This window comes from Lepidochelys olivacea, assembly GCF_965140295.1.
Source record: "Lepidochelys olivacea isolate rLepOli2 genome assembly, chromosome: 6".
Taxonomy (NCBI): Eukaryota; Metazoa; Chordata; order Testudines; family Cheloniidae; genus Lepidochelys; species Lepidochelys olivacea.
In genome coordinates this window covers 117,416,438-117,436,409 of record NC_140416.1, presented here as the reverse complement: position 1 = coordinate 117,436,409, position 19,972 = coordinate 117,416,438, and the positions used below count along the sequence as shown (strand labels likewise).

Below are 19,972 nucleotides of genomic sequence, written 5' to 3'. Positions count from 1 at the left end.
GGGGAGAAAACCTTTTGTAGTGATAATCAAGGTGGGCCATTTCCAGCAGTTGACAAGAACGTCTGAGGAATGGTGGTGGGGGGGAATAAACATGGGGAAATAGTTTTACTTTGTGTAATGACTCATCCACTCCTAGTCTCTATTCAAGCCTAAATTAATTGTATCCAGTTTGCAAATTAATTCCAATTCAGCAGTCTCTCCTTGGAGTCTGTTTTTGAAGTTTTTTTGTTGAAGAATTGCCACTTTAAGGTCTGTAATCAAGTGACCAGAGAGATTGAAGTGTTCTCCAACTGGTTTTTGAATGTTATAATTCTTGACATCTGATTTGTGTCCATTTATTCTTTTACGTAGAGACTGTCCAGTTTGACCAATGTACATGGCAGAGGGGCATTGCTGGCACATGATGGCATGTATCACTTTGGTAGATGTGCAGGTGAACGAGCCTCTGATAGTGTGGCTGATGTGATTAGGCCCTATGATGGTGTCCCCTGAATAGATATGTGGACCCAGTTGGCAACGGGCTTTGTTGCAAGGATAGGTTCCTGGGTTAGTGGTTCTGTTGTGTGGTGTGTGGTTGCTGATGAGTATTTGCTTCAGGGTGGGGGGCTGTCTGTAAGCCAGGACTGGCCTGTCTCCCAAGATCTGTGAGAGTGATAAGTCGTCCTTCAGGATAGGTTGTAGATCCTTGATGATGCACTGGAGAGGTTTTAGTTGGGGGCTGAAGGTGATGGCTAGTGGCGTTCTGTTAGTCAGTTTTGCTCTTTGCTCGCTTGTTTTGTTTGGGTCTTTCAAGAGGAACAAGGGAGAGAGAAATTATTTGGCAAAAAAAGAATGTGATTGCAAAGCCATTAGCTGTTTGCAGAGAAATTCAGAGGCAGGGGATGTACCTGAAGCTACTTTTAATTCATTTTCTAAGATATTGGCTGTTTTTCTTAAACTTCAAGAAGATCTTTCAAGAATTCTGTGGCTGAATTGCTACATAGTGCTCTCATAGCATCATGAAGGGATCCATATAAGTACATAGATAAAATTTGACGGTATGTTGAGGGATGCCACTGTCACAATTGCAGGGCTAGCTGCATCTCTGTCCCCTTTCTGAGCAGAGACCCAGTGTCTCGGATATGTAGACCTTTTCCTGTTCTGGTCTCTCCCTGTGCGTCCCCTCAGGCCTTTACCTCCTCTGCGGTGGAATTTTGTAATTCCCCCGCTCCTAGATCAGGCCCGGGTTTGCTGTGCCAGCCGTTCTTATCCTGCAAGTCTGACCAAGTTCATGCATGCGCAGTTCTTTCCTTTGGGAATTAGTGGCCAGTGGCGTATACTGGCCAGCCAGCCGCCTTAAAACAAAGCATTGTTTGTTTGTTTTAGAAGTAGGAACAAATCACTTAGAGAAAAATGGCGCCTGTTTTTGTTTTTTTTAAATAACAAGGTCTGCATAAATGCCTGTCTTATCTAAAGGCTTTACCGTGCCCTGATGGCAACGTGCGCAGGCCTGAGTGCCCCAGACACCCCAGCAGGTGCCTGCGTCTCAGTCTGGTTCCCCCTTTCTCTGGAGAGGCCCTTTTAAAACCCTGCTATAGTTCGTTGTTCTTCTTGTTCCTGGGCTTTGAACCCTTCCTGATCTAAACCAGTTCGGCAGGTTGGCTGGAAAGGGAGGTGAAATCACCAAAGTTAGTAATTCTGGCATTGTCCTGTAGCATCTCTCAAGTATTTGCTCAGAGGTGGCTATCCTGAGCCTGTCTTCCTTCCTGCCTGTTTCTGCAGACAGCTGTCTATTGAGTTAGCCCAGTGAATTCATACAGTAAATATCCCAATAAACAGGGCAGTATACGGTGTTAATAAATTATTACAGCGCAGCTCCAAACCCACCCTGACCACCCCGCAGGCTGTCTGCGCTGCAATTGTCAGGCAAAGGGCATTACGGGCAGTCACGGCAGCTCATTCATAGTAGCACTGCTGTTTCTCCTCCCTTCTCCAGGCCTGGCTTTTGTTCATTGTGGAGATGCTAATTTAGCACTTGCCAGAAACTAAGAGTCTTGGGTTCACTGCTAGATGGAAGTGCTGTGGCCAAAGGGCAACAAAATGCTGTTCTGTCGTGTTGTGATCTGAGTGTCTGAAGCTTTGAGCTGAGGACTAGGGTGGTAGTTACAATACGGAAGGGAACTTCAGGGTAGTCTTTATTCTTGTGATGTTGCTTCTGGGGCTGTTTTCTAAATTCTTTGCAGGTTGGGGTGAGCTGTTTGTCTTAGAGCTGCTGCAAATGTCCGAATGAAAAACCTCTTTAGGAAGGGCCTGGATGATGGCCCAAATTTTGCATGTGCACGTGTCACAGCAAACGAGACTCTACAAGTTCTGAACAGGGCGGTTGAACAAACTCTTTTGTGCTTCTCACTAAGCTGCTGTGGGCATTGGGTGCTTTAGGACTGCCTAGAGAACAAGCAGTCAGTGAGCCATTGATGCAGAGTGGTGAGAAAGTGAGTGGCGGAGACTTGCTGGGAGAGCATTCTTGTCTCCTGCAGCAGAAAGCGCAAAAAGGGTACAAAATGCCCCAGGAGGTGGGAGATGGTGAATGGGGTGTAGAGAGTAGATTAAAATTCAAATCACATTTGTAGCAAAGCAGCACCTCGTTTATAAGATGTGCCATATGATGAAAACAAAACTGTCACCCACTGCCCTGCCAGTGCACATCCACCAGGGCATACAGACTACTGACCTTCCCCTGAAAGTGCTAATGAGGCACCTTGTCTCATTGCTACTTCCCCTAAGGGGACGAGATTGACTAGGTTTGTTAATTAGGCTTGTACAGTAGCAGTTACCAATGACTTTACGGATGGTGTGAAACAGAGTGCTCACAGTATCTGTCAATTTCACACAGCCAAGAGAAGCGACAGTACTGTGCAAGAGCTCATTTGGATCAGAGTCCATTTCATCTTTATTTGCCAGGTTGCTGGAAGCTGGAATGGAAAGACATTTAAAGGGATAGAGGAGACAGAGAGCAACAAGCATGTTGACCAGATGGTGTTTTCTGCAAAAATTATAGGACATCAAACTACCAAAACTATGTATGTGACAGGCCGATCAGTTGCCTGAAATGCTTTACAATAAATATTACATATTGAAACAAACAACTGATTATGCTACATAGTGTTTAATATACCGTAATTCACCTATTGTTTGTCTTAAAATAGCAGTTCCTAGTAAGCAACAAAATGACACTGGATTCTGAGCGTTAGATTGGGATCTGGCCTAGCTTTTAAAAAGCACAAGTGAAGGAAGCTTTCCCTCAAGGAGGAGCGACCTGTACAACCACTGTACACTCACCTAGTGAATTTAAAGGGACACCTGCAAATATCCTCGCTCCCTCCATCTAAGCAAGGGAGAGCAAAGGCATTATCCGAAGAGGTTATTAAAGAAAATGAACAAGTTGTGAGAACCTGAAGGAATTCAGGAGCTGGCCAACCGGACACGTTTAGACAGCAGTCTCCTAGTATATCCTCTGCATTCACAAAAGCATATGTACAACCTACCTATTGAGATCACACAGTGCATAGAATCACTGGCAGAGTGGCTTTCTATACCCTGAATTTCTTCTGTTCCTCCCTCCATCTGTTCTTCATAATTATACGGACAATTAGCACCAGTGTGATTCATGTCTGCAATTCTTTCCTTACATTAATCAGCAGCGACAGACAGGTTGCTATTGCAGCCTGGGGGAAAGATGAGGCAACGCCTCCATCAGCTGTTGCTACTTCTGTCGGACAAGAGATCATGGATTCCAGTTCTACAGCTAGAGCTCACGTCCTGCTGATGCAGGACTTAGAGGTGCTGTACAGTGAGAAGGTGCCACGTGTATCTAAACCAAAGATCCCATGGCCCCTGTGTCCTGCCCAGCATTTCCCTTCTTAGTAAGATGGTACTGATGGGTGGAAAGCTGAACCAACCACAGCCCTTTTAGGCAGGCTTTCAAAACCCCTTTTTGCCTTGTTTCCATCCCCCCACATCATTGATTCCTCTCTGCTGTTTCTACCCTGCATTGTACAAGTGAGGCCTGAAGACTTTTAAGGAGGTTAATTTGTAGGGTACATCCAGATGCCACGGTCTCATTTGTCTATAGGGGTATGTGATGGGAGGATATATAGGTGGCCCCCCAGCCACCTCTTGCAGGTGTGGAGCCCAGCTGCTGGTTATTTTCAGCCACTGGCTTGCCAGTGTTCATATCCCTTTCCATTTCCAAGGTGACCTTCCCCGAGAAAAGGGCTAGGAACTTACTACTACTACTTAATGAAAGCTGAAATGCAACTTCACATGTCCAGTTTCTCCCAGTCTGGGGGTGGGAATCTGGGGGCTCTGCAAAGCCCTGAGGTCAAAGCCTTTTGTGAGCAGTCGCTGAGCACATGTTCTGCATTCGTCTGAGTCACGGCATTGCCATTAATCAATCCCGTTACTCTTGAGAAGCATTACGTGAAATGTATTGCATGGAAACCAAACTGTGCTCCACAGTAAGATCTCACTCATATGCACTCTGCTCATTTTCACACCCAAAAATTCACACGCAGTGAGGTCTCTGCTCAGTGAAGACTTATGAGCTGGTTCTGCTGTTTACGGTGGGGCTTCATCAGTCACTGGAGCACTGCAGGCTTTTGACCTGAATAATTACAGCTCAGCGACCCTCTGCAAACATCTGAAGGAAGTCCATATTGTGCTGCATTGTCCTTGTTCTTCCACTGTACTTTGCTCCTTTGCTCACCAAGTGGCAGTATTAAGTGATCTACGCTGAGTTTGCCCGGTTGTTAGCATGAATTAATGAGGTTCTGCTGCACTTAATTGAGAGAGGTCTTTAAACAAGGAGGCAGCGATAAGAGAACTCAAGGGGGAAGCTGAGAAAAGGGAAATATTTGTAATTCGGCAAGTTAATTCTAAGGGAAAAGTTGTCTGTTGTGGTGTTCAGCTTTCCTCTTTAGAGACCTTTTTGCTCCACCACTTCCTTTCACTCTGACACAAACAGCGCTTCCCTCTCCCTTTCAGCCTGGGATGCAGGCATGTGTCCTGTCTTGCATGCCCATCGGCAGATGGCAGGAAGCTGTGCTGAGCCCTTCCAACACTTCCCACAGCTGTGATGGAGCCACAGGTGCGAAAGGGAAGTTGTAACATCTGTCCAAACAGTGGGTGGCCATTGGAAGAGGGGCTGCTGTGAGGATCACCTGCACCCTCCCCTTTTTATTTCTCCTTTATCTCCAGCTTGCTGCTGTTGCTCTGTATCTGATTCCCCGTCCCTCCTGGGAGGAAGCCCAGGATGTAGTAGAGAGGGAGGAATCTAGTGGTTACGTTAGCCTAGCCCATCAACGCCTAGGCTTGTGAGGCTAAGCAGTTCTGGCATCTTTCCTGTGGCCCTCCTCTCTGGAGTGTTGAATTAGTGGTAGGAACCAAATGATGTATCTGTAAAGGAATTTTAAGTGCTTGTTGCAAGGGGCAATGATCATGCGGGTGACAGGCCAGGTATCCCTATGGGGCTGTGCAATATTTCCATGCTGTACTTCCTCAGGGCCAACTAAGACAGCTTATGCTGTGTCTCTCTAGATGTCATTGCTTTGCTACGCTACAGGAGAAATCCTCTTGCCGTGCTTCAGATTCTGGATCCTCTGAGCCTCCCAGGAAACCATCTCATTTAACCTCTGCCTGTTTTCCCTCCAGGCCTAAAATGCCAGATGGGGAATGGGGTCAAGTGAAGGGTAATTGCTCATTGCCATTCAGCAGGGGAGGAGCCCCATTAAAATCAAATGACTCCAGATAGAAAGTGAAATGAGGCAAGCACAATGGGGACTGTGATAATATCTGAGGTCTGTATTCCCCACCCCCAGTGCCTGAGGATCCCCTGGTGTTTGTGTGTGGGAATACAGATACACGTGCCTGTGCTGGGCTCGCTTCATGTGATCCTGAAATACAGCCGTGTAAGGGGTTGGAATGTGGAGCCTAGCTGCAGGGCCAGGTAGGGTGGGAAGTGAAGGAATCCAAGAGAGTTTAGTCGGCAGGATTTAGTTACGGACTCTTGTTGGGATGGAATTCGACCGGGAGTCCAGGACTGCTCCCCTCATGGGGTGCAGGGAGGAAGCCATGGTATCTTGAATGACCATAAGTGATCTGTACTTCAGTTAACTGCTTGGTCACCTTTGTTCCTGCTATGGTTCCAGTAGTGTAGAAATGCCCCCCAACACCACGCGGGGCACTGATTTTATTTATTGATTTATTTTTGGTCCTAAACTAGGAGAATGCCAAGTATTGAGTTTCGGCATCATGTCTCAAAGATTACAGTGCCCCCCCACCCCCACCCCGGAGACCTCTCTAAGAGCACTGATCAGGCCTCTGCCTTACTTGGGTTGTCATGTCCTACGTGACTGGAACTCAAGATGATGTGGCTCTAGACGCCTGCGTGTTCATCATATGGGATACTTCTAACATCACTCTCTAAATAGGGATTACCGTCGAAGCCTCCGAATTTCCATGTCAGTATCTGGTGACTGTAGGAATGTGACTGAAACTGCCTCCTGGGATTAGCCTGAAGCATTGGCTAGCGGCCTTTGCCATACCATGATTCTGTGTGGCAACAGAAAGTTTCAGGGTCCCAAAGGGATGGGTTTACGACCCTCACATTGATAACCCATGGTCTACGGTTCCCTACCCTTCTTAACAAATTCTTGCCCTCTTGTAGTGGTCTGTGCAAAGTCACACTATGTATGACACGGCATTTTGCTGATTTTCTGAGAGCAAGTGCAAGCACATTAGAAAATGGCTTTTGATCATCCTAAAAGTTACCCAGTCAGTTAGTAGATGTGGGGTCTGAGCTAAAAGGATCCAACAGTAGAAATATTTTAGATTTGGCTTTGTGTGTGTGTCCAAATATGTTAATATACCGATCAGCAGGACCAAGTTGTGACTGGTGCCACTGATGTGTACTACCTCATGGTTTTATAGATTCCCTTGCTTGTGAGGATGTAGGAGATAGACTGTCCTTCAGGCAGGAGATATCAGTCACTCCTGAATAAACCTAGTGCAACTTGGCATGGAGAAACCTCCTTTTACTTCCAGTAAAAGTGATGGTCTCTCTGAGTAGCCTGGCATCAGGCAGTGCTTGAATCCTCTTGGCTCTTGTCAGCCACTTGTAATTTACTAGTATGCTACTCCTAAATTCCTCCTACTGCCCAGTTCAGCTTCCAAACTACGGTAAGTGTGAATACTCTAACAGCAGAGGCAAAAAGTAGCCCATGTTTCCTTGAGTAGCATATTTTTTTGCAAATAATTAGGGCTGTCAATCACAGTTAACTCAAGCAATTAGTTAAAAACAAATTAACTGGATTAAAAAAAATCATGATTAATCGGAGTTTTAATCACACTGTTAATAATACCCATTTTCATTTATTATAAATGTTTGAATTTTTTTCTACATTTTCAAATATATTTATTTCAATTACAACACAGAATACAAAGTGCACAGTGCTCACTTTATATTATTATTTTTGATTACAAATATTTGTCCTGTAAAGAAGATAAAGAAATAGTATTTTTCAGTTCACCAGCTACCAGTACTGTAGTGCAATCTTTGTCATGAACGTGCAACTTACAAATGTAGATTTTTTTGTTACATAACTGCACTCAAGACCAAAACAATTAAAACTTTAGAGGCTATGACTCCATTTAGTCCTACTTCTTGTTTAGCCAGTCACTAAGAAAAACAAGTTTGTTTACATTTACGGAAGATAATGCTGACCACTTCTATTTACAGTGTCAACTGAAAGTGAGAACAGGCGTTCACATGGCGCTGTTGTAGGCATGGGCGTTGCAAGGTATTTACATGCCAGATGCACTAAACATTTGCATGCCCCCTTCATGCTTCGGCCACCATTCCAGAGGACATGGTTCTATGCTGATGATGCTTGTTAATACATGTGTGAATAAAATTTGTGACTCAACTCCTTGGGGGAGAATTGTATGTCTCCTGCTCCATAGTTTTACCTGCATTCTGCCATATATTTCATGTTATGGCAGTCTTGGATGATGACACCAGCGTATGTTGTTCAATTTAAGAACAAGTATCAGAGGGGTAGCTGTGTTTGTCTGGATCTGTGAAAGCGGCAAAGAGTCCTGTGGCACCTTATAGACTAACAGACGTATTGGAGCATAAACTTTTGTGGGTGAATACCCACTTCATCAGATGCATGGGAGAATACTTTCACTACAGATTTGACAAAACGCGAAGAAGGTACCAATGTAAGATTTCTAAAGATAACTACGGCACTCAACTGAAGGTTTAAGAATCTGAAGTGCCATCAAGAATCTGAGAAGTACGAGGTGTGGAACATGCTGTCAGAAGTCTTAAAAGAGCAACACTCTCTGATTTGGAAACTACAGAACCCGAACCACCAAAAAAGGAGATCAGCCCTCTGTTGAAGGTATCTGACTCGAATGATGAAAATGAACATGCTTTGGTCCGCACTGCTTTGGATTGGATAGTTACCGAGCAGAACCTGTCGGCATGGAAAGCATGTCCCCCGGGAATCGTGATCGAAGCATGAAGGGGCATACGAATGTTTAGCATATCTCGCATGTCAATACCGTGCAACACTGGCTACGAGAGTGCCATGCAAATGCCCGGTCTCACTTTCAGCTCACATTGTAAATAAGAAGCCAGCAGCATTATTTCCCATAAATGTAAAGAAACTTGTTTGGCTTAGCGTTTCCCTGAACAAGAAGTAGGACTGAGTGGACTTGTAGGCTCTAAAGTTTTACATTGTTTTGTTTTTGAGTGTGGTTATGGAGGAAAAAAAAATTCTACATTTGTAAGGTGCGCTTTCACAACGAGGAGACTGCACTACAGTACTTGTACGAGGTGAATTGAAAAATATTTTTTTATCTTCTTTACAGTGCAAATATTTGCAATAAAAAATAATAGTGAGCACTGTACACTTGTATTCTGTGTGGTAATTGAAATCAATATATTTGAAAATGTAGAAAACGTCCAAAAATATTTAAATAAATGGTATTCTATTTGTTTAACAGTATGATTAAAACTGCAATTAATCACCATTATATTTTTATCTCACGATTGATCGTGATCAATTCTTTTAATTGTTTGACAGCCCTACAAATATTTTTTGCTTATCAGATTTAATAATCTTATGAGTGAGCATTCATTCTCCTCTGTGAAAAGATACCATATATTTTGTTCTTCTTGCTTACGTTCATAAATATATATTATCCCTGATTTATTTATTTATTTTATTTTTTAGAGAAGTGATTGTTCTTGCTGATTAGCACCCAAATATTCTCTCCATGAATCACAGCAGCTGCACAGCTCAAGCCAGGGTTACGACGTTTTTGCAAAGAGCCTGCTTTGCCATCCGAAGGTTGTGTGAGAGAATGGATGTGCTTATTATAGGGATTATCGTTGGCATAGCAAGTAGTTGTCTGTGCAAAATTCTAAACTGAAGGCATGAATGACCATACAACCAGATGCAAAAGCACTTAGCATATGGGGAGTGCTTTCCTTAATATTTAAGCAATGATTTTGCTCATGAACAGGACATACCTGTTTAGCTCACTTACATTTTGCACTCCCTTGAAATGCTAATGTCACTTAGCTTGTGCAAATAAGAGGAGGCGGCTCTTTTTTTTTAGAGCAAACATTTTATTTTTGCTCTATATTAAGCAAATTCTGCAGGCTCCCCATAGGAACACTATGCTTGATGTGTCACTGAAGTGTATTGCTCAGTGAGTGTGCAACAAGATTCTAACTTAACCTCCAAGAAATCCATGTTTTTTTTTACTTTAGTTGTGAGATTCAAAAGTATCTTGGCAAGAGGCACTTGCTGACAACTGACCTGTTAGACACACGGTTGCTGGAGGAAGAACTTTGTGCATAGGCCTCCACCCACTTACAAACCATTGAGGGCGCTCCCAGTCCCCACAAAGGCAGAAGGACTTCTTGCTCCACCACACCTCGCAGAAGGCTCTGGAGGTAGTCCACTTGTCAGCCCTCCATCCATCACGCAAAGCAGGGTCTGAGTGTATCTGAATGTAAGGTGCTGTGGTATGCCGCCAAATGAGGACGCTACAGCTAACGTGGCCTGTGCAAATACATGCTAGTGATCACGTGCTCTACCTTAGGGTGGGTTTGTTTAGATGTTTTTCTGTGGCCTTCATCATTGTCTTATCTGAGCGTCTCACTAACAGTTATGAATTTAACCTCACAGCGTCTCTGTGAGCTAGGGAAGTACTGACCCCGTTTTACAGATGATGGAGGCGGAGGGAGTCAGAGAGCTTGAGTGATTTGCTCAAGGTCACTCAGCAAGTCTGTAGCAAATAACAGAACCCAGATCTTCTGAATTCAAGTCCGTTACCTTGAATGTGAAGCCAGGGTCTCATTTTGATCTTATCTGACACTGATGTAAAAGTGGTTGCAGCTCTACTGACTTCACTGGAATTACACCAGCATAGGGGAGAGCATCGTTCATCGTGCAGTAACGAAGCATGCCTGGAAAGTCACCAAATTCAGAAGGTTTTGGACTAAATGGGGAGGGGAAGGGGTGGGCAAATTCCACAGTTCCAGAACCCTCACCGAGATTCCCCTGCCAGCTACCACGCGCTCTTTTACAATGCCAGGGGTCCAGTTTTGGGCACCACAGCAGGCTGCAGCTGTTTGGCTAGGGGAGAGAGGTCATCCCCCAGGTAGGCCAGTCCCAGGCCATTTAGGGCTTTTAAGGTGTTGGTTACAACCTATAACTCCACCTGCAGAGCAACAGGCAGCCAGTGCAGATCCCGGAGCACCAATGTCACAAGCTCCCAGAGACTGATACAGCTGCCGTCTCCAAATGGTTGTAGGGTGTAGCCCCCTGGGGAGCGCATTGCAGCGGTCTAATCTTGAGGTAAGACAGGCATTTAGAACAGGAGCACAGTCTGAGTCTGAAAGGGAAGGCTGCATCAGATGGTAAGTTGCTGTGTGTGTTGCTGCTGTCAATGTGATTGTCCAACAGCAGCTGGGGGCCTGAAGTTGCATTGCCTAGTAACTGGCAGATGTACTCCCTCCATCAAAAGGATCGATGTTCCCTCCAGTTGCTTCACCCAGCACAGTCGTCATCCCCTCAATCTCATTTGGGTTGAGTTTCAGATAACTAGGGGGCATGGATGAGACCGATCAGCCTGACGCGGCCTGAGTGCTGCACTGCTTTATCCAAGCTGGATGAGCTAGAGACCTATGATTGGGTGCCATCAGCATGCTGAAAACCCATGACTCCTTATGAGCCCTCACCTACCCATTAACCAGGAGGGGTGGCAGAACGGTGCCCTGCAGGACCCCATGCCTGAGAGCTCGTCAGGAAGAGGCACAGACATCCACAACTCTCCATTGAGGTCTCTCTAAGACAGTGGTTCTTAACCTTTACTGCAACCTGCCTGCGCCCCTTTGGTTCTCAAAATATGTTCTCGGACCCCTTATCAAAAATCGTTGAAGTAGGTCAGTTCTTTAAACCTAGATATAGTCGTTTGTAAATTACAGTAATTGTTAAAAAATGTATAATGTTAATAAATACATAGGTTTGATGAAACAAAGTAGTAGGAGCTTAATTTGTGCTTTTGATGATTTACCTTCTAAAAAAATCTGGCATGTCTCGCACCCCCAGAAAGGGCATCTCGCACCCCAGGTTAAGAACCACTGCTCTAAGAGAAGGACAGAGACACCAAAGAGCAACCATGCTGTCATAAATATAAAGGGAAGGGTAAACCCCTTTGAAATCCCTCCTGGCCAGGGGAAAGCTCCTCTCACCTGTAAAGGGTTAAGAAGCTAAAGGTAACCTCGCTGGCACCTGACCAAAATGACCAATGAGGAGACAAGATACTTTCAAAAGCTGGGAGGAGGGAGAGAAACAAAGGGTCTGGGTCTGTCTGTAGTCCTCTTGGCCGGGGACAGAACAGGAATGGAGTCTTAGAACTTTTAGTAAGTAATCTAGCTAGGTATGTGTTAGATTATGATTTCTTTAAATGGCTGAGAAAAGAATTGTGCTGAATAGAATAACTATTTCTGTCTGTGTATCTTTTTTGTAACTTAAGGTTTTGCCTAGAGGGGTTCTCTATGTTTTTGAATCTAATTACCCTGTAAGATATCTACCATCCTGATTTTACAGGGGGGATTTCTTTATTTCTATTTACTTCTATTTTTTATTAAAAGTCTTCTTGTAAAACACTGAATGCTTTTTCATTGTTCTAAGATCCAAGGGTCTGGGTCTGTAGTCACCTAGGCAAATTGGTGAGGCTTTTTATCCAACATTTCCCAGGAAAGGGGGAGTGCAAGTGTTGGGAGGATTGTTCATTGTTCTTAAGATCCAAGGGTCTGGGTCTGTAGTCACCTAGGCAAATTGGTGAGGCTTTTTACCAAACCTTGTCCAGGAAGTGGGGTGCAAGGTTTTGGGAAGTATTTTGGGGGGAAGGACGCGTCCAAACAGCTCTTCCCCAGTAACCAGTATTAGTTTGGTGGTGGTAGCGGCCTGTCCAAGGGGTAATATTTTGTACCTTGGGGAAGTTTTGACCTAAGCTGGTAAAGATAAGCTTAGGAGGTTTTTCATGCAGGTCCCCACATCTGTACCCTAGAGTTCAGAGTGGGGGAGGAACCTTGACACATGCCCATTCTCACCAGGGTCCTATTCCAGACAGGCAGGGCCAGCCTTAGGGGCAGGTGTTCAGTGTGCCAGCTTCCAGAGGGCACCAAATCAGCATCCAGGGGATGCCAAGTTGGAGGGGGTTGGCTTTTCGCTCAGCCGCTTCCGGGGGGCGGGGGGGACCAAAAACATTTTTCGCCCTGGGGCGGCAAAACACCTAGGGCAGGCCCTACACACAGGACCTTGGGTTGCCCCTGACAACAGCCAATCCAGCCAGCCCTGAAGGAGTCATTTGTTTGTCGCTTCATTTCCCATTTCTCTCTTCCCCTTGTGTCTGGTTTGAAGAAAGTGACTCAGCCGACCATCATGGTGTGTGAATAACTCTCACTTCTGCTTTAGCCCAGTCATATCACTAGGGATGAACTCAGGCTAAGATTTTTCCAAAGTGACAAGCGATTTTGAGTGCATCGATCTTTTAGGTGTCCAGCTTGTGACACCTTCAGAGGGTCTGGCTCCTGGAGGCTGAAGGATAAGCACCTCCTGAAAAATCAGACTTCTTTAAAGGGTTCAGGTTGGGCCTCAAAAAATTGATGCCCCCAGTTTCACTAGTTTGTTTTACAGGCTTTCCTGTTGTAGCTGCTTTGTAAAGTTAGATTGTACTCTGTGTACCTGTCTTTATTTTTGTATTACATTCTGTTGCAAACACAGCTAAAAGATTAACATTTCCTTTTAAAGCCTTATTGGATAAGACCAAAGCAGTCCTGTGTTGCATGAAGGCTGATAGGTTCTTGCACATTACTGGGAAATTTTTTAAAAAGTTGATCTAAGCAAAATGTACCTGCATTTTCTTCCTGGAATTGAGTATGCAGGCCCTGATTGGAGCAGGGACATGGAACTTAGCATTTCTGAGCTTTGGCAGCCAAGGTAAACTTATTGAGATGTGTAGCGAGGCGAGGACTCAACGGCACAGCAGTGCCTCCTGCTGGTTGTCTTGAGAATTAGCTCAATTCCAGCACAGAGCGCCCTCTGCAGGCTGGTGGCTCACCTGCTGTAGCCCCGTGTCCCTCCTGGACCCCGGTGCCTCTTTACCTCAGGGTTCTGCCCCAGCAGTTCCCCCACTCTCTCTGGGTCTCCCCTCCCAGGGGAACCCCCCAACCCTCTAAACCCACCTTGCCTCAGTGACTACTGCCAGTCATCATCTAGCCCCCGCTCACTGGGGCAGACTGCAGTCTGTAAACCACCCGTCACTGGCCAGGGGGTTTGGACCTGCTGCCTCTGCCTAACCCCGGACTGCACCTCTGCAGCCCCAGTCCCTTCTTTAGACCTTGCCCAATGCCTGCAGCCTGGGGAGTTACCAGGCTGGAGCTCCCCAGCTCCTTTTGCCTTTTCCCAGCACTACTCTACCTCAGGTACCCTTCTCTCCCAGGCAGCCAGGTCCTTCTCTCTCCAGAGCTAGAGAGAGACTCCTCCAGCTCCTGGCCTCCAGCCCTCTTATAAGGAGGGCCAGCTGGGCCCTGAGTGAGCTGGCCACAGCTGTGGCTGCTTCCCCAATCGGCCTAGCTTGGCTGCTCCCCTGCCTATTGGAGTGGGGCAGGTGCCCCACTACATTTGGCATAAATATCAGTGACTTTAGAGCCATCCACACAGAAGCAGGCTCTGTAAAACATCAGAAGTTACTTGAGGTTCATTAGATTTTGCACCGGTCTCTTGTCATGACACTTTTTTTTTTTTTTGGTTCTAACTTACTAAAAAATCTCCAGTCTGTTTATTCCCTAATGGGTGTAAAATGTCAGGGGGAGTTGACTCGGACATTGAATAAAACCCCCTGGTACTTGTGGGTGAGGGGGTAGGAAAACACCTAACTAAAGCAGAGGATGGAGGGTCCACATAAGGTTTTCTCAGTCAGAAAGGTGGCGCTTTCTCGTAAACTTCCTGATGTCTACAGGAGCTGAGGCTTGCAGACAGGTTTATATCAATGGCAGGATTTCCCTAGGGTAGGGATTTAGTTAATGCAGCCACTGAATAGAAAAATCAACTTGACCTTGTTACCACCAAGCCAGCTCATCAGCACACATGGGAGGGGGTGGTGAGGGGAGACTCTCTGTGAGCATGTCCCTGTGGAGATCACTCACTCACAAACACACTACACAGTCCAGTTGGAGACTGGGGTTTATCTCCCCCACCCCAAAAGGAAAGGGCACAGGGCCTGCCTGCAAAGGTGTCAGATCCCAAAGTTCTGGCTTCTAGTAGTGTCCTCTTCTTCCACCCCTTCAGCAGGTTCAGAGTCACACTCAACAGCGGCATGCCCTGGCTGTGCTTGTTCCTCAGTCCTTAGGTCACTGGAGAAGGAAATTCAGCCATGGGGGAACAATATATACCCCAGGCCCAGCCACTCTCCCCCAGTAAAGACACTCAAGCGGAAGGGGGCACAGATTTGTCAAAGTGGTTGAACTCTTCGTTTGCACCTCAGTCTTGGGGGCATGAGGGTGTCTGGGCTGTTTATTCAAAATCCATCTAGTTAAACGTCTGTAAACTTAAGGTTTCAGAGTAACAGCCATGTTAGTCTGTATTCGCAAAAAGAAAAGGAGTACTTGTGGCACCTTAGAGACTAACCAATTTATTAGAGCATAAGCTTTCGTGAGCAAGCTGTAGAAGCTTGAGGCACTGGGAGTTGCCTGAGGGTTAATGATCGGGTGGGAAGACTTGATGGCCTGTGCAGAAATTTGCCAGGACACCTTTTATAGGAAGGGGCTGCTACAGTTCTGCACAGGAAGTGATTTTTATTATTGTGGGAGCATCTCTGGTCAATGGCCTTGAAAGTGCTGAGAACTAAATTGACTAGAAAACCAGGGCAAGTTCTGGAACTCATTGAAAGCACTCAGCCTGGAGGCTGAAGCTATTGCTTAAAGGATCAGAACTGCATTTGCTAGTGTATTGTTACCTGCTATTAAATTGCTTTGTGTACGTGAATGGAGGAACAACACATTTACTCTTGTCATTAGGGGCATCTTCTCATTGGGTGTCGACTCTGGAAAGTGTAGCCGGAGGAGCTAGCCTGAAAACCAAATTCCATTTCCAGCTGTGACTCTCTCATTGCAAGGAATGGGTTGGTCTTGAGTCTTTTCATCACTGAGATCAGCTGGAGAGCTGATGCTAATGGTCCTTGGATGTAATCATTGGTGGGGCTGGAGAAGTTGGCTGCTGGAGGCAAAGCCTTTTTGGTGGAGAACTCGAGTTTAGAATTTGCCCTCCTCATGGATCTGACCATTTTTGTTTTAATACTGAAATGCTGCTATGTGCCTTGTGGGATTTGTAGTTTGGATGCTTTGTGCTCCCTTTCTTTCAATGGGATGGGATCCCCAGTGGGACTACATCTCCCATGATGAACAGTCTTCCCTCACTGACCTGAGACTGTGGTGTTGCTTTTTGACTTCTCCCAAAAAATTTTGAGTTTTCAGAGGAGAGGGTGGGATGCAGAAATGTTCCAACCAGCTCTAATCAGAACCCTGAAATCGGTGAGGGAGCAAAGAGATTCCTATGTGAGAACAACCCGAGATATCCTGATGCTGCCAGTCCTTTTAAAGACTTGTTGGATGATCTCTTGAGAAGCTGAAACCTCCCTCCTCCCCTTGACTTCAGTGTGAATCGAGGGTGCTCAGCACCTCGGAGAAAATGAGGTCATTGTTTCATAGCAAGTATGTCTGACTTATCACTAACAAAATAGGAACAACAATTGTTCTGAAGAGGCTGCTGCTACCTTAGCTGTGCCAGGCCCAACAGTTTCAGGGGCTTTTAAGCCAGTAGGGTCAGATCTGGAGTGTTTGTGCTGGTTATTGACATGCTATGTTGTTGACATTAGGGAATTCCATCAGAACCAGGGTGTTGACCGAGATGGCGAAATGTATCTGATGCAGATGGTACTTATTAACACTTGGGGAAAAGTTAGGGAGTTTCTTAATAAATGCTAAAGTCCATGGAGCAGAGAAGCCAATTTTATTTTTCATGTTCTAAAACATATATGCTCTAGCTCAAACAAAGTTATGGGCTTGAAACAAGAATAACTGGGTGAAATTATATGGCCTGTGTATTATACAGAAGGTCCAACTAGATGATTACAATCTTGCCTTAAACTCAATCAACCTATGAATGCAAACTTCAGTTTTCTCTTACTTTTCAAAGCAGAAGATAAACTAAAGTCTTTTTTTTTAAAGAAAAAGTACTATGTGACTTTTGTCTTTGTATTTAGTTGTAACCTTGTGGAGAGGGGAGGTGGGGGTTATACACAGTGTAATTGTTTTTCTGTGGATTCTAATACTGATTCTTGGCAGCGAGCCATCAGCGCAAGCTAACGGTTTTCTCTGGGACTGACCTAATTTTACTGTTGTATCACTTGGTAATATACGCTGCTGGTGTGAGACAGCTGGTGCTCCCTTCCCTCCACGGGGGCGCTGGGGAACTGACAGTGAATTCACCAACCTTGTAAGTGAGGGAAACAGGTTCATTTGCAGACTTGGCTCTCTTACAAGGTAATCTGGTGTTTCTGATGCACCAGCAGCAGACTCGTTGTGTGCTGGATATTTCTACAGGGAAACTTGCAATTAAAGCTTGCATCAACCTGCTCATGTCAAGGGTCACTTGAACTGGAAAGAACTTTTTCTTCATGTCTCTGTGTGATCCTAGACACTAACTCTTGGACAAATAATCTCTGTGCCATCCCTGCCTTCACTCCTCCATCCTCCCCAAAAAACCTCACTCCAAACAATGTTGACAATATGACTGCCTGGCATTTCTGTTATCAGTGCAATTCTCAAGGCTAGAATTAAAGCTGAATCAGGATTTCTGTTACAAATCCTTATATTTCTTAGGTCTAAATAGCTCAGCTAGGAAAAAAGGTTTGATTGCGAGGGGGAGAGGGATTAATGTAGCATCCAGATTTAAGCCTTGGAGTGTAAAAATAGTAATTTTGTCCCTTTAAATCTGGCTGGCTATGTGGGAAACCGCCTACAGAATTGAACAGTAGTTCTGTCTGTGGCAGGGGAAACAAAGTGTTTCTGAAGCCAGCCCCAAACTAAAATGTTATCATTGCAGTCCTACATCAGTGAGCAAACCACCCTGGTATTTGCAAGGATGGATGTGTGTGGGCTGGGGGAGGGTCTTGTTGTAGGACAGTATGGGTCTTTGTCCTCCTCTAGTGGCAGGCCCACATAAGAGGATAACAAATATATTGCACCTGCCAGCTACGAGGGCTAGTGTTTTAGCACAAGTGCTAGAGGCTCGTGCTTTGAATGTGAGAGGTCTTGGGTTCAAATCCCTTCCAGCGGCCAAAGCGGGGTTCGTTACCTGGGGATTGGCCTTGTGTGTTGTTGTAACTGGGTGTACCAGGATGAGTCAACAAAACTTTAGAAAGCTACAGCTTGAATTGCTTTTGTAATTCCGAGCCACAGGCTAACGCAAGCAAAACATGGGTTTTTGTGTTCGGAACATTGCTGTAACTATTCCCAGGAGTGTACAGGAATATGTGCACTGTCTAGCCTTGTGTCAGTCAGTCAGCATAACCCTGTTGCTATAAGGGACTGGTGCCATGGAATCTGGTGTGTTGCAAATATTGTGATGTTAGATGGTTGTTCTAGTCCCTGTGTCCCTATGGCTGCACTTCAGGTGAGCATGTCTCTCGAGCCCTTGATCTGAGATTTTTCGTTAGCAGTGTCTGTTCGGCTTGTGCGTGCGCCCTATGCCTCCTCATGCCGTATAACTTTCTATAACCAAAGACCATCCAGATTGTTGCTTTGAGAATCAAGAGTGAACTTTCAGATGTGTGGAGAGCATTTTGCAGGTCTCGAAAGAGCAAACAAATCTGGAAGTGTCTGTCATTGAGAAACTGTTAGCATGAGAGCATGTTCCTGAACCCGTAAACAGCTTTATTTCCTGTCTCGTATGCTTCCTTGCTATGCCATGTCACCAGTGTAAATTTGATCTCTTCCAAGTGACTCATGTACAAGGACACAGGAGAGCCTGAAAAGCTATCTGGTGTATTCCACCCAGCAGCGTGTCGTAATCTCCAGCCAAGAGAGCTGGACTCTAAATCATGCAGCATAGCTCAATGGTTTTCAGCCCCTCGAGAATGAATCCAAAGGCAGGAGTCAGCAGTTGTTTAAATTAGGAATGTTATGAGCCTTTTTCTATACACTCATTACTTCCAGCTAAGCCGGGAGTACCCCATACACCATCCTCCACTCCAGGGGGCTAAGGGGCCTGCAGCACCTCTGAGGATTACCACTGGCAACTGATGGAGTATGGGACAGTGGTGTAGAAAAAAGTCGAAAGCCCTTGAAAGAGTGTAGTTTGAGTGGTCATTACCTCTAACATCTGTGGAGAAATCATAACCCCCCAGGTAGAGAGTCTTGTATCTATAGTGAAGTGTCTAATGGCCCATTTTGAGTTTTGGTAAATGATGGCTACTTCCTAAAAGAGTGAAATATGGTTTATATCCAGTTTATTTACTCTGGGTCAGTTGTAGCAAACTACATCAAAAGCAGCCTCACTGCATTCAGCAAAGCTACGCAGTCAAAAGCTTTCAACAGAAGAAATTTTAAAGTTCCAGTACTGAGAGATCTGGGTTAAGTTGTTCTCTAAGGACCTTGGAACCAGAAGATTGCCACAGTTAAATCGGGAAGCGTTTAGTTAAAAGCAGACATTGTAACCCTGATTGCATGTAAAGACCTTGTCCCATAGAGCTTTGGGGTTAAAAAGACCAAATAATATACCTAGATCAGAATGCTTGGGATGGTGGGCTCAGAATGTAGGAAATCTCATTGACTTTAAAGCCAGAAAGGACCATCATAATCTAGTCTGCTCTAAATCAAACTTAAACTGGTATAATGGAATTATTGTGTGCTGTGTGTTCAGTCTTCATAAAAGAATGTAAAAGGAAAGTAACCCTTATTTCTCCTGATGAGTTTCTTTTTGTTTTCAGGACCAGGAAGAAAATAAAGGAGCCACTAGCTGGCCTGAGTTTTACATTGATCAGCTAAATTCAATGGCTGCTGTAAGTAGTTTTACAACTGTTTTTCTGGCATATGTAGAATAAACAAAAGTGTTCTTTAGCAATGTAGTTATTCTGTAATCAACTGTTACACTTCAGAATATTACAGTCCTCAAATCCATGCTAAATTCTGCCTCCTTTCCCTCTCAATACACTTACTGTCTCCCAGTGTGCGTTTTACATAAGGTGTACGTATGCACGCACACAGGGTAAGCAGCTGAAATGTCATGGCATGATGCGTAACATGCAGTTTGGCTTGCGTTCACCCTTATGTCAGAAATGTAAGGCTGGA

At 45.1% G+C, this 19,972-nt stretch overlaps 1 protein-coding gene across 2 annotated transcripts in view; it reads left to right on the top strand.

Annotated features, from left to right (window-relative positions):
• Positions 1–19,972, top strand: part of DAAM1 (dishevelled associated activator of morphogenesis 1) — a 187,739-nt gene that overhangs the window by 103,456 nt on the left and 64,311 nt on the right. For both annotated transcript variants that reach the window (XM_084632792.1, XM_084632791.1), the window contains exon 4: positions 19,612–19,683. In XM_084632792.1, the coding sequence (XP_084488918.1) occupies positions 19,612–19,683 (72 nt within the window). The remainder of the gene's footprint in view (positions 1–19,611; positions 19,684–19,972) is intronic.